Source organism: Buceros rhinoceros, unplaced genomic scaffold, assembly GCF_000710305.1.
Source record: "Buceros rhinoceros silvestris isolate BGI_N320 unplaced genomic scaffold, ASM71030v1 scaffold1942, whole genome shotgun sequence".
In the NCBI taxonomy this organism is placed as follows: Eukaryota; Metazoa; Chordata; class Aves; order Bucerotiformes; family Bucerotidae; genus Buceros; species Buceros rhinoceros.
In genome coordinates, this window is record NW_010398099.1 from 1 (window position 1) to 15,241 (window position 15,241).

Consider the following 15,241-nt stretch of genomic DNA (forward strand, 5'->3'; position numbering starts at 1 on the left):
CCCTTCCCCCGGCCTCCGCGGGCGTCTCGGGGGGCGATCGCGCAGCGGGGCAGCCCGTAGGAGTGACCCAGATCACCTCCAGCGGAAAGCTGGGCCTACCTTCTAGCTTACCCTATACAAGGCCTGCGGACTGGGCCCCGAGTTTTCCTCGAGCTCTGCCTCCGCAGGCCCCGCGCTCTGTACCAAGGTGACACGGGCTGCGGTGCCTGGCCCTGCCAGGGCCCCTGGGTGAAGCAGAAAAGCCTTGACAGGCCCTGCAGTTTGTCTTGTGTCTTGTTCTGGTGCCTTTTTTTCCCCAAGTTTTTTGGTGGAGTTGTTCTGGCTGGCACTGGTTGTTGTGCTGAGGCATTCTGTAGTCTTAAACCCGGAATTTGTGACTTCAGGTGACTTCCTCGGCCTCTGCTGTGCGACTGTGTGGACATGACTTTGGGAGCAGGGGTTACAAGCAGGTGGCAGAGCTAAAGAAACACATCTTTTGCATTTTCTTGCTTGGAATTTGCAAGAGCTGGTGTTTGGGATTGTCAGCTTTTGTGCCTAGGTGTGGTTGGCATAAACTAACAACCAAGGTCCCGAAGTTTAAAATGTACAGTGTTTCCGGGTGCGTTAGCGATATCGAAAGTGGTGACAAACTGGACATAGTCTTTTTCCTTGCGCTGGGAGGTTACAGGTTCGGTGTTGCGGTATGCAGGTGTGTAGGGGGAGAGTGCCCATTGGATGAACTGAAAAGGAAAGTGAAAGGAAAGTTGCTATTATATGTGCTTATTATATCTTCAGTGAAAAAGGCTGAATGCAAAAAAAAAAAAGACAGCTCTCTCTAGTTTGTTTCATGAATTGTCCCCAACATTTAGTACCTTAAATGACTGTGTTTTCCTCTAGTTCTGTTGTTTCTTCTTGAACTGTAATGTTCAGGATGCCAGTATTTTGTTTGGAAGCGTCGTTGGTTAAAGAGCTCATTCACAAATGACAAGACATTTTCTGTCCTCGCTGCCGTGCAGTTGGCTTGCCCAGTACTGGTAGTTTGGAGGCTCTTTAGAGCAGGCGCAAAATGCTCAGAGCAGCACGTGCTGTCTGGAGCAGTATGCTAGAGGCTGTGAATTCCTTGGCCTCTACAACAGGTAAGAATGGGTTCTGTGTGGATGCTCTTCAAACGGGGCAGCATTCTTGTAAGCATATCCCTTGTGCGCTGCAATAAAAACTCATTACTGAGAAGATGTGATGGAAGTGATCTGGGAAGTTTTGTGTGATTTCTGTTATGATCTTAATAGCTTTGCTTACAGATTTCAAAACCAAAAAGCCATAAAAGCTGCTGAAACAGCAGTAATTGATACTTGTGCTGTTTTTAATCTCCTCCCTGATCTTCCAAGTAATTGATAAAGATTAAAAACAAAAAAGCCTATGCATACAGGTTAGGTTTACAGTATGTAAATATAACTTTCTTTTCTTATCTGGGCAGATCTGGCGGCCGGTAACTGCAACTTTCTTCTTCCCAGTGGGACCTGGAACAGGATTTCTCTACTTGGTGAATTTGTATTTCTTGTATCAGTATTCATCAAGATTAGAAACAGGTACGTTATCCACTAAATTGTATGTATGTGCAGAACTCTGCCTGGTGTTGACAGAGACTAAGCATTGTCAGATAGAGCTTTTGTTGGGAATGTTTGTGGCTGTGGGGTTGTGGCTGCTTCAGACAGAACTGTGAGAAGGATGGCTCATCTCTGTACCCACTTCTGTTGGGCAGTGGGAAACTGCTCTGAAAACTGATTTTCTGTGGCTGCCTCCTTCCCTTTGGCAGGGAGCCTGTTCATTTAGCATCTGAACTTGGTATTCTTTAAATAGGGGGGGCCTGCTGCTTTCAGGAAATAAAGGCTGGAGACTAAAAGATGATGTTACCTCTGTTTTCTGGTGTCTTATGTCCTTTAACACAGGAATAATGACAGAACATATGTGATAACAGGTATATCTAGCTCAAGAAAATGACAATGTCAGTTTTTCCTTTTTTGAAATGCAGTGGTGCTTATGTGTGTGATTCTATTGGTTATGTTGAATTGAGAGAGACACTTCATTTGTATCAGGTATCCCTCTGTCAGAGAAATGTGAAAAAGTTAACAAACTTGGTGGGTTTTCAGTTAGGGGGAAAAACTTGAGTGGAAGAAAGGATACAAGATAATGGATCATTTGTCTGAAGAAAAAAGATTGTTGTTACGAGGTAGCTTCAAAACTGGTTTCATTTTGCTTTGCACAGTTCATTAAGGCTAGACAAAATTTGCAAAGCCAAGCTCCTGAAGCCTTTATGAACAAGAATTTCGGTGTAGTCTTAATGGAGTCTTAGAACTGACGGTGTAAGTGGAAACGCATTTCATGGTGATGTTTGGGAAGTCCTGCCACAGAGGAGGGATCCTTGGTAAACCTGTCCTTCAGAGAGTGTTCTGGAATCACTTCAAGTTGCCAGGAGAGTAGCAGGGAAAGGGAGGAGTGGTGCCAGATTGTATTTGATTGTTTTCCTAATGAAAGTAAGTAGTAGTTTAATAGCTAGAAGCAGTTCCTCCTCCTCTTTGAGCCTTTCTGCAGTAGATTATGAACACAGGAGAGGTCTGGCAGTTATGACATTCTACTGTGCAAAGCTATGTGTAGTAAGAATTCCTGAGGATTTGCATACATTAATTAGACATTGTTGCTTGTGCATATACTTAGAAAATGCTCTTATGCTGTGGCAGAAGTCTCATGGAAGGAAGTAAATTCATTCAGCAGTAAATTTACACTTCTGCTGTACAACACATCTGGGGTTTGACATGGGAAGTCAGCTGTGCTGTTGTTTGAGTCACTACAGTCATGTTTCTGGGTACAAATTAAGTTCTTGGTTAGGTCGGTCCTTCCTCTCTGAAAATGGCTGGAATCCTTCTGAAATGAAAGATGTAGAAGTTGCTGATAACATATTTACAGGTGGAAATTGGTGCAGGTCTGTGAAACTGAGGAAGTGAAACTTCTATTTTCAGAGTTTTTGAGCATACAGAGGCGTGGCATGCTAGCTACAAATTTAGCTGTCAAAAAAATATATGTGGTTTGGTACTGTTTGTGCTTTCCTAACAAGCTGACCTCTGGCTTCTGGAGGAATAGGAGGCTGATGTGGTTTTCTTCCTGTTGGAGAAGAACATAACAAATATCAAGAGAGAAAGCAGAATATGCAGAGTTCACTCCCCAGCGGTATGAATGATGAGATTACGAGTCTGCAGCTCTTCCCTGATGGCTGGATTATACCCAGTGCTCTGCTGAGGGACCCAGTGGCTAGAGCCCGCCTGGGCCCTGGGAACTTTTCGGCAGTCTGTAGTCATTCGTTAGAAACTCGACTGAAATTTTGTCTGATATGCTTGTTGGCAATCTCTTAGATAACAAGAAGTGAAAAACTTCAAGGGAAAAACTTTTTGATTCCTTCGCATTCTGGAGGAACCCTTGTGCTGGAGTTTCTACAGGGTTAGTCAGATTCCTCACTTTGTTTCTATTTGTTGTATGGCAACAAGTAGGGGGAAAATTCCAGTTTATTTAGGTCTCCAACTTTAAAATGTTCCAAAAGATTTTTCCAAAGTTTTTCTTTTTTTTCCCCCTTTGTCATGTAACTTGCATGGGTGAACTTAAAATTGATATTTTAGTCATTTCAAGTTTATTTTTTACATAGGCTGAGTTACTCTAGTTATTCTAAAAAGCTAATGCTTCAGAATAGATGTTCTTTTGTGAAGAGTTTGGGGACAAGTGAAATAGTTGTAGGAAGTCAGATAGTGCTAACATGAAGCACTGGCCTTCCTTCTAGGCATTTTGATCTTTAGCGTGTAATTCGGTGTGCCCGTGGTGCGCCGTGTTCATTGCTGCGTGGTTCGGGTCTCTTTCAGCTGTATTCTCAGGCTTTCCTTGCCTGCATGGAGCTACATGAAAGTTGATAGGAGTCTGGCTCAGGTGCCGAGGTTCCAGCCAGCCTTTTGACCCAGTTTGTGAGTGGGAGCTTATGGTTCTCATGTTTGCAAGGAGTTGTTAGGGAGGTTTTTTTAACCCTTTTCTCTGCCATGTCCCAAACTCCACTGGGTATCTAAAGATAATTTCATTTGGTACGACCTGCAGGGAATGTTGCTCTTTTTTTTTTTACTCCACTGGGTATCTAAAGATAATTTCATTTGGTACGACCTGCAGGGAATGTTGCTCTTTTTTTTTTTTTGTTTCCACTGTCCTGAAAAATTCTGACACATTTGAAATGGGAAATTAGGCAACGAGTTCAGCAGAGAAGGAACAGAATGTGCTGTGCTTGTGTACCCTTTTTGTCATGTATGTTAATTCTTCTGGAGTGTAAAAACTCTCTGGAGTCTGACTAGATGATGCAAAGAGGATGCAATGTGCCTAAGTAAGGATTGGTTTTCACATGACTCAATCATTAAACGTGGTGTCTGTGCTTTTGCTGTGCAAGTGTATTTCCTTATGGTGTGCTTCTCACAGCAGCTTCTGATGAAGGATGGGTTCCAACTCCGTTTTGAAGTCTTGTGAAGTTAAAACCACTTCCCTCCAGAGCTGAAGTGTGGCTTTTTAAGTGGAAATGCTCTTTATGCACTTAATGCAGTAGGCTGAATGTCTTATTTTTTGGTCCTTTACGTTGTTCTATTGGTGAATTTGTTTAGCCATTTAAAATTAAAATAATAAAAACCATAAGCCACAGACTGCATGTAGGAGAACTGGTACTAACTGAGCTTTGCTTAGGCTTCTAAAAGTAAAGTCTTAATTTCTCATCAAGATTTCAGTACCTTTCCTAACTATTATTCTTATTCACAGGGGCTTTTGATGGAAGGCCAGCAGATTACATGTTCATGCTCCTGTTTAACTGGATCTGCATTGTTGTATCCTTCTGCTCAGCATCGAACTTTGAGTATTTTGGTTCTCCTATTCCTATCTGAAATATGTTCAAAGACCAGCTTTTAGCAACTAACAGTTTTAAAATGTAGCAGATGTTCACAGATGAGTCTTTAACTTTACTCAAAAGGTCTCAAGTGACTTGCAGGGAGAATACCAATAAATGTGCTAAAACAGGTATGTAATCTGGGCTCTAGAGTTCTTGTATAAAGCTCAGCCGGTGCTGTGTGAGCTGCTGTGCTGTTCACTTCTTTGCTTCACTTAGCAACTTCTGTGGGTTGCTGGCCAAGCTAAGGGTGAATTTAGTGAGTTTAAGCTGGCACGTGTCAACAGGTCCAATCTCTGCCATTCCCTGAGTTGGAAATTCAGAGGTACCTGGTGGAGAGACCCTTTACCTTGTGGGTACAAGTTAGCTGAGTCTGTGAAAGCAGCGTGGCTATGTCTGGACTGAGCCAGCTTCCTGAAGAAGCTGGGTTTCTTGGTTTGGGAGTATTGAGAAATAGTTTTTCCATGAGCTGAGCTGTTCTACCTGAATTTTCCTTTAGGTTTCAGATACAAAACTGGGAGGAGCTGTTGACAGACCGGATGGTTGTGCTGTGTTCAGAGAGATCTTAAGAGGTTGGAGAAATGTGCTGGTCAGGAGTCTCACGAAGCTCAGCAAAGGGAAGTGCAGAGTCCTGTCCCTGGAGAGGAAAAGCCTCAGGCACCAGGACAGACTGAGGACTGACATTCTGCAAAGCATCTTGGCAGTAAAGGCCCAGGGGGTCCTGCTGGACACCAAGTTGACCACGAGTCCCCAGAGGTGGCCACTGTCTCCCTGGGCTGCATTAAGCAGAGTATTGCCAGCAGATGGAGGGAGGTGGTTACTCGTGTCTGCTCAGCCCTTCTGAGACATATGGGGCTTGCATCCAGTTCCAGGTTCCTAAGTACAAGAGACATGAACATACTGCAATGAGCCCAGTGAAGGGTCACAAAGATGATTAAAGGGTTGGATCATCTGTCACAAGCTGAAAGAGCTGGGATTGTGCAGCCTAGAGAACAGGAGGCTCATAGAATCATAGAGTAGTTTGGCTTGGAAGGAACCTTCAAAAGTCATCTAGTCCAGTGGCCCTGCAGTGAGCAGGGACATCTTCAACTGCACCAGGTGCTCAGAGCCCTGTCCCATTTGACCTTGAATGTTTCCTGGGATGGAGCTTCTACCACCTCTCTGGGCAAGGTGTTCCAGTGTTTCACCACCCTCACTGTAAAAAAAAAAAAAAAAGCAAACCCCCAAAAAGCCCCAAAACCAAAAAACCACCTATCTAAATCTAGCCTCTTTCAGTTTAAAATCATCATCCCTTGTCCTGTCACAGCAGGCTCTGCTGAAAACACTGTCTCCATCTTTCTTACAAGCTTCCCTTAAGTACTGGAAGGCTGCAGTTAGGTCTCCCCGGAGCCTTTTTTTCTCCAGGCTGAACAATCCCAACTGTCTCAGCTTGTCCTCACAGGAGAGGTGTTCCAGCCTCCTGATCACTTTTGTGTCCCTCCTCTGGACCTGATCCAACAGGTTCATGTCTTTCCTGTGTTGAGAACTCCAGAGCTGGACACAGTGCTTCAGGTGGGAGGGAGTGTTGTGGGAAGGAGTGAAAGACAAAGAGCCAGGCTTCCCTTAGTGGTGGTCAGTGGTGGGACGAGAGAACAGGCATGAAATGAAGCACAGAAAATTCTATTTAATGTAAGAAAGACCATTTTTACTGTAAGGGCAGCCAAACACTGGCACGAGTTGCCATGAGAGGTTGTGGAACCTCCATCCTTGGAGGTGCTCCCATCCTGTCTGTGCTGTTGCTGCCTCCTTGTAGCAATTTGTGGTGGCACAGCATGTGGAATAAAGGGAGCAGTGACATCAGTGTGAACCACATACAGCTAGGAAAGCTAATGTGTAGAAATGCTGTCACCTTTGTCAATAGATCAGTTTATCTCTAGCCGCATTCCACTGTGTGGAGCGATTTGCTGTTCCTGCTAGTCCTGTTGAGCCACAGCAGTAACTTGGAAAACAGCGTGGGTTTAGCTGTGTTGTTAAGAAAACCATCGGCTTCATTGTGGTTGCAGGCTGTTGGCTGAGAGCTGTTAGATGAATCCGATGGTGACTGGACTTTCCAACTGGTCATTTGAAAGCTTCCAGTTGCTTGTTCTCTGTGATGTAGGGAGCAACCTGGACGCCTGATCTGGGAAAATGGTTGATGCCGTTTTAGACACATTCTGATCATAGCAAAATTCTTCAGCAGTTGTTTCTACTCAGCAGTTACTACAGCAAGCAGATCCTTTGGGTTCCAAGGAAGGAGAGTAGTATTAAAATTCTAATGGATGTACTTCAAGAAATTATTTTGCTGTGACTCCGTGGGAATATATTGATTTTTTTAATGATCTGGCATTTCCTTAGTTAGAATACCAACATTTTACTCTTTAGAACAGTAATGAAAGAATCCAGCTGTTACAACTGTAACATGCTTTTATGCAAGGGCTGACTGAATTTGTAGTTAGCCAGTTTCATCATGGAGGGAAGGCCAGTGCACCCCTTAGCCCTTGAGGTGATAACTTGAGATGGTAGCTTGAAAGGCTACTGAAAGCAGTTACTGAAACTAAGTGTGTAAGTCTCTAGATCGTTGGACGTTCTTCATTTTTTCCAGTAGTTGATTTTTATACTACACAGGAACGCTGTGTTAATTTTAAACATTAAAGGTCTTTGCCTGTGCATTCAGTGTGCGCGGCGCTTTTGTCGCTCTAGTCTATTAGGTTCTGCTGTGTTTTCCTTAATGGTGCAATGATAGATAACTGGCTTGGCGATGGACATGCAGGTAAGTGTGGTGCAGTTTCTCAAAATAATAATCATAGGGAACTTTCTGGCGGCTTTACTGACTTCGTAGAAAGCATTAGTGGCTTAACTGCGAATGTCGGTAAGCTGGGCTGGTTCAGTGTGGATCAAAATAGACTGCTGTGTGTGCCTTGTTAGTTTTTTTTAGCTTCGGTTAGCCTCTGCTGATGTCACAAGCTGGTATCTGACTCTAGCCTAGTTAGGGAGTCAAGGAGTGAGAATGGGCAGTCAGGAAGTGTTCAGCATTTTACTAAAATGGGCACAAGATGTCACCTATGCATTGCTGCTTCTTATGACTGTGGATCACTGTTCTTATGCTATCTGAAAAGGACTCGGGTTCATTAGTCTTCTCAAATTTAGTGTGCCTTTTACTTGCCAACAGAAGATCTTTTTGTGAAAAATGCAGCTTCAGATTCAGATCAGAACTGGAAAGTACAAAATCCTCACAAGAATGATCAAAACAGTGGTCTAAAGAGCCAGTTTCAATGAGGTAGTTCTTATCTCCTCAGATATTAAGGGCCAGAAATGGGTGAGTGTTTCTCGGGCACAGCTGAGTACCAGGTAGCTGCATGTTTTCAGCCTGCCTCTGCTGTTCTCTCCTCATCTTATTCTGTCCCCATCAGCTAAAGCCTGCACCAATATCTCTAATATTCTGTACAATATTATCTTAGCATTTATTAGATCACTTATGGGGCTTCCCTGGTAGACAAAAACAGCGATTGTCCATCTGCAGTCAGGACTGAGATCCATTAAGGCCTGTCTGTAACTTCATACTTAAACTTTTTTCACTGTTGGGAAGATAGAAAATTCTTCAAAAGCACACTGAGGCCACCCGTGCATGGTATGAATTTGAGACCAATTGCGTTGATTCATACCTCTTTTTTTAAAAGATACTTAATGGTTTTATATCTGCATACAAAGTATTGCTTGAGAGAGAATCAGTTGTCTGATGTACACATGTGTTTTCCTTAGAAATAAGGCTTTTTGTCTGTGGTGAGAGGCTTGCTTAAAAGCGAGAAAAGAGAGTAGGATAGCTGGGCCTCTCTTCCCATGTCAAATACTTTCAGAAATATTACTTTTTGCAGTAATAGAAAAATGGTTTTAATAAAGACCCCGAGGTGCTTGTGTGACCAGTCAGACTGCTGGAGCTCCGTGGGGCCTGCAGAAGGCTGGACTTAGTGCTGATGTGCCAGCTTTAATGTGGAACCTGTTGAATAGAGGTACCCCTGGAAGGATGAGCTTTAACCTCTCTTCCGAACACATGAACTGGTTTCTAGCATTAAACCCATTCATGGAATGTTGCTGGCACAACATTCCGAAATCAGCAGGTAGCTGAATTAGTGCTTTGTATTTGTAGCGCTAGAAATAGTCCAACCAGCAGGTACGTTGCTGACTGCTCTAGGTGTTGCCACCAAGTAGTGGGGAGCAGAGGAGTCTGCCACAGCTGCTCTTTCACTTGGTGCACGTTGGAACCCTGTGCTTTGACGTGGTCTTGCAGAAGAGAATGACCAAGTAGGTTCTCCTGCTTAGCTTTTTCTGTAGCTTTTGAACAGATCCGTGACACATGATGGCAAAGGGTTGGGGCGCTCTGTAAAGATTTTGCCATTTTTGAAGCTCCTGCTGCCTGTTTAAGTTTCTCAGGCTTCTGTGAAAGTGATGGTAACTTTTTGCCTTTTTTTTAACATTGCAGTTGCTGATGATTCCACTCATCATGTCAGTACTTTATGTGTGGGCCCAGCTGAACAGAGACATGATTGTATCGTTTTGGTTTGGAACGAGATTTAAGGTATGGCAGCAGGATATTGGAAAGGTTTTGCCTAGAAAATGCGCCTGAAGGGGGTGAGGGGCAAAATACAAATAATAATATAAATATTTTGTCTTAGTAAAGATGTCTCATGCTTTGATATAGCTATATACTCCTTGAGATGCAACAAAGACAAGTTCCTTTATTATCTTCCATATGGTGTCACCCAGTGTGGCTTTGCTGAAAAGGTGCCCTGACAACTGAAATGCAGCAGTCTGAAAAGAGAAAAAAATTCCTGATAAGCATTAACCTTGATAAAAGCTGAATGCAGTGACAAAATGTTGATGTTTTAAATTGTTCTTTTCTGTGCAACCTCATCTTTTTCTGACAGAACTTGTAGTGAAAACTCTTTTGATCATTGTTTCCAGACCTTTTCAAAATCAGAAATATTAGGATTTTGTTTCAGATACAAGCTTGCTGTGGAACATAGAGTGCAAAAGATACATCTGCTTGTAATGTTTAATTGCGTGCGATTTGTCTAAAAATGTTAGAGCTCACCCATAGTGGAGTATTCAACCTTGTTAGCTAGAATCTACTTAAGTTCATGTTTTGGGATTTGTGTAATGTCTAAAACAGTGAGATTATAAACAGGCTTATTAGTACAGTGGGGAGTTGGGCTGGTTTATGTCCTGAACTCGTACTTACAACTTCTTCCCCATTGCATTCTTTTTCAGGCCTGTTACCTTCCGTGGGTTATCCTGGGATTCAACTACATCATTGGTGGATCGTACGTATTTGCTTATACGGCAAATTTCATATGATCACAGAATCACCTGGTTGGAAGAGACCTTTAAGATCATCGAGTCCAACTGTTCACCCTGCACTGCCAGGGTCCCTACACCATGTCCCTCAGCACCACATCCACACGTCTCTTAAACACTTCCAGGGATGGGGACTCCACCACCTCCCTGGGCAGCCTGTTCCAATGCTTCACAACCCTCTCTAAAGAATTTTTTCCTGATATCCAACCTAGATCTTCCCCCAGAAATTTAAAGCTATAAAAGCTTTTACAGCTATTTAACTCATTGCTGAATTTTAGAAGCAATATTAAAATAAGAGGCTTAAAGCTGTATGATCTGACTGGTAATGTTCAGTGTGACATAGTGGTCATTTAAGATAAAGTCAAAGAGGAGACGTGTATGTGAGAGCTAGACCATGTAGGTGAGGGGACAGTAATGAGTCTGGTTTATTTTCTAGTGAGCCTATGCATTAGACCTTTTTGTTACTAAGAGCACTGTGCACTAAATAAAGATGTCATCCCGTATGACCAGCCATTGTTACTGATTTTAGAAACATTTAGCTTGATTCTGATAGTGCTGTTTCTTCTTTCCCTTGTTTCACAAGCAGGAAAGACCATCACCTTGGGACAGACTGTGAGGGAGAGTGGCAATAATAAGCCATATTAGTACATGCTGAATTCACTGGTCTGTGTCTGAACTCACTGGTTCTGCTCAGTGCAGAAATCCCCTCTCCTCTGTGCATGCTCTTTCTCATTGGTGCTCTCTGTTGGCTGGGGCCGCTTGGTGCCGCTGTAACACAATTAGTGACAATAACAAGTTATGTGGTTGATTTGTGAAAGGAGGAGATAGTACAGCAAAACCAAATTCCCTTTTCTGGCTGTGCTGCTAGTGACTCATCTGTCACTTGAGAAAACCGCTTGCTGTTAGATACCTGCTGTTTCTCTGCATGACGGAAGATACTCAAGGGCCCCCATTCAGCAGTGGTTTTCTGTAAATTCGTAACAAAACAGTTCAGTGCAGCAGGAGACAGGCTGTCCAGTGAAAACAGCAGTAACTCCTTAAGCTCCACAGACTATTATTTTAGACACTAATAACCGTACGGTCTAATTCCCTGATGTAAACAAGTATGTAATTGTACTTTCGGTACAGACTGTAGAGAAGGCTTGGACGGGAGGGTGGAACAGCCGGTTGGTGTGTTGGCACTGAAGAGTGGCCGTTCTAAAGAAGTGGCTGCAAAATGCTGAGGGAAGGGAAATTTTCTGTGGCTCACGGCCTCAGTAATGCCCACGGCAGGTGAACAGTAGTAACTGGCAGAAGATGGTCACCCATTTGTTTTCTGAGGAGACAGCGTGTGAAATAATTATTTTTCTTTTTCCTTGCAGAGTCATCAATGAGCTCATAGGAAATCTGGTTGGACACCTGTATTTCTTCTTGATGTTTAAATATCCGATGGATTTGGGAGGAAGGAATTTTCTGTCCACACCTCAGTTCCTGTAAGCTGGCTTTATTCTTTACCTCGCTGTTTGCTTAGTCCTATTTTCTCTATTGTTCATCATATCAGACATATATTTGCTGGGATTGTAAGGTGTAAAGTACCTTCCTAAATCAACCTGCTTCAGACTATCATATTGACTGTGCTGCTGAGTCATCAGAAATGTTGAGTTTCTTGTGAATGGCCCCTGTGGAAGTTCTGTGTTACACTACGGATGGCTCGAGTCCTTTACCCGCTCTTAATAGGGAGAGTAAAGGTTGTAATTCTGCTAGTGAATTGAGCTGTAGTAGAGAGAACTCCCTAACAGTTATCAGATGGTAAATGATCCCGTAAATGATCTTTTCTCTGTATTTCCATGTATCATTACAGTTGCTACCAGTTCAGCAATCCGTAACAATACTAGGAGTCAGTCATAGAATTGTTCGGGACTGTAGTGCATGTTCTGCTTTGCAGTCAGTTCCAGTCACTTTCACTGCGACTGCCAGTCTTGGGTTCTGGTGTGCTTTCTCCTGTGATCTCTTTATTGTTTTGGCACTGAAATACTACCATCAGAAGCCCAAGTTTGCAGCTTCACTTGCCCTTGTCCTCATCCTTCTGGCTTGTAAATATTCCTTTCCTACCAAACGTCAGTTTGCATCTCAGTCAACCCTTTTTATTGCATAAACTTAATTAGAAGATGCAAAATTGAATTACAGGTATACTTTTTGTGCAAGTTTCAATGAAGAGGGAAGTTTTATATTCTAGTTTTGTGTTTGCAAGCCCGTCTCATAAACTGTAAAAATTAGAAGACAAAATGTTGTTTTAAAATGTCTTTCAAGGTAATAACAGCCCTGAAAGTGCTATCAATCTTACTGGTTATGTGCAATTCTCTGGATTCCTCATATGTGTATTTAAGTTTTCTCTATATTTAAGAAGCATGAACAGAACTATTGCAGATGTCTCTACAAAGGGTAAATTCTGCCTTTGCACTCTGGTTTTTTTGTAAAAAAAAAATGCTGTGATGAATTACAGATACGTCTTAATATAATAATGTAACGTTTTCTATACAGGGTCATTTTTCTTACAGAAAGGAATCTGTGGCTTGTGTCTGGGCCTTTTTGGTGGTCAAATTCAGCAAGGGATTTGCAGGAGCTCAGTGTAACAACTGTAGAGCTGAAATGACTCTGCATTGATTGCATCCCTTTCAAAATGCAGGAGCTGTATTTTAGATCACTTTATTTAGGTGCTATTCTAAGCTGGATGATCAAGGCATACAGCCCTGATTTGCTCTGGCCAGGCCACCAGAACTTTGATTTCAGATGAGCTAGTTGCTTAAGCCTGTTCCTCTGAGTCTCTTTGGTCCTCAGTTCCTCAGGTTTGTTTACTTGGGGAGCAAGGAGATGGTTAAATGCTCTGATAATGAGTTTTGCAACTATTGAAGAGACAGATGCTCAGAAGAGATTTGGATTTTTTATTTCCCCTGGGGGAAAAAGGGAGAAAGGAAGGGAAGTTAGGGGAATTAAGTTTGTATCATAGCATTTATTGTCAGCGATTAGACTTGCTTGTAATTTGAGGTTTTTTCCCCTGTGCTTGGATTATTGTATCTAACCATTCCCAGAGATGGGGGTTCCCTGGAATTCCTGTTTCTTAATGTGTTGAGGGCTTAGATTTGGGAAGAATTCAGCAAAGTACTGCTGTGAAAAGCCAGGTTTTTTGCAATGTTTAGCAGCTAAAAGGAAGTGCATGGAGAAGTAGTCTGGCATTTAGCCCCAATGTACACAGCTGTTTCTCAAACCCTCTCCCTCTCTTCTGGCTTGTCCTAGGTACCGCTGGCTGCCAAACAGGAGAGGAGGAGTGTCAGGTTTTGGTGTCCCTCCTGCTAGCATGAGAAGAGCTGCAGAAGATCAGCAGGGTGGCGGAAGACACAACTGGGGCCAAGGTTTCCGGCTAGGTGATCAGTGAAGAACTCCTGCCCTTGGAAAACAGCAACTCTTTGGTTTTATTTGGACGTAGGACCGACCCTTCCTGGTGCAGAGCATGCTTAAGAACTGAGCTCTCTGTAGTACAGTTGGATTTAACTGATTAGGAAGAATGCTTCTGGTTTGAGAGAAAATGAAAAACTCCAGAGGGGAAAAATGTAGATCTTGCTCCAGGTTAGCCACTAGTGTCCAATTTGATTCTGCCGTTAAAAAAAGCCTTCTTTATACAGTATTGTCTGTCGCAATGGGCACCATTATGTTGTCTTGTTCCGTGATGTGATGGAACAAGCTAAGGGTGTTCTGTCTTGCCTGGTACATGAAGAGCTGCTGTGACTGTGGTAAGGGAAGAATCCAGTGAGAGGCAGATGGATCAAACTAATCCCAAAGTTTAGGAAGCTAATTTTTCCACAGTTGTGCTTAAGTCCTAGGGTCTTTGGAGACGTTGTTTAAGTGATATCTCTCTGCTGCATTCATAAAGCAAAGTGCAAATGTTTCATTTCTGTCAGTAAGCTGTACTTTAAGGGGAGGTTTTTCTTGCTGTGCAGCATTTTTCCTACCTGCTACAGCACATGCTGGCCCAGGCTAAGGATAAGAGGGCTTTTGTTTGAAATGGCAATAACAGGTATTTGCAGAATTAACATCTCTGAACTCTTCGAGATGTGTTGCAAGGCTTGCTCTGTTTGTAATGGTGGTTTTTGGCTTGATTGTTTTTCGAGATCTGTGAATTCTTGGCTTCAAGGTTTCTATTTTTCTTGCAGAATTGGGTAGCACAAATACTAAACTAGACAATGTAACATATCATTGCGGTTAATGTAAAGGGTACTGATGGCAGCGTTGTGTTTAACTGAATCTTCAACTTTCTCTTAAAAGCTTTAAGACATCAAAGAATCGGAGCTGGAAATAGACTTTTCCAGGGTCAAGACACAATAGAACAGATTGCTCTACTACGGGGCTTTCATTGTCAAATAAGAAATTATGCACCTGTTTATTAGTATCTGTACGTTTTTGTAAACTCTTTGACGTGGAAAAGGGAATGATTCTGTACAGTAGTTTTCCTCATATGGGGTTTCTGCAGGCACAGCACAGGGCTAAGGTCCAGGAAGCTGTAACACTAGCTTGTTACTGACTCAGTGCATGGACTTGAGCAAACTACTTATCTCAGTTTTGCCAGCTGTTAAGGAGGGCTCACGCATGTCTCATAGCATTCTTAAAAGGTATTTTTCCCCAACTGCCCTAAGTGGGTGCTGCTAGTGAGCAAGGTAAGGCTTAGGTTTACATTAAGAACAACACTTAAGCTGTGACAACCATTATTGTGAGCTTGACCAAGACTTCTAAGTTGGAATATCATAGAATCATTGCATTGGAAGGGAGCTTTAAAGGTCGTAAGTCCAACTCCCCTGCAGTGAGCAGAGACATCACCAACTAGATCAGGTTGCTCAGGGCTTTGTCCCACCTGACCTTGAATGTTTCCAGGGATGGGGCATCTGCCACCTCTCTGGGCAACCCATGCCA

General features: G+C 42.9%; 1 protein-coding gene across 1 annotated transcript; it reads left to right on the forward strand.

Annotated features, from left to right (window-relative positions):
• Positions 1-538: 538 nt before the first annotated feature.
• On the forward strand, positions 539-14,238 carry DERL1 (derlin 1; the record flags this gene model as incomplete). Its single annotated transcript, XM_010130949.1, has 8 exons — positions 539-680; positions 1,406-1,565; positions 4,807-4,871; positions 7,692-7,718; positions 9,426-9,521; positions 10,214-10,266; positions 11,662-11,772; positions 13,574-14,238. Coding segments are annotated over 8 exons (793 nt in total), but the record flags the coding sequence as incomplete, so codon positions are not given.
• Positions 14,239-15,241: the final 1,003 nt, after the last annotated feature.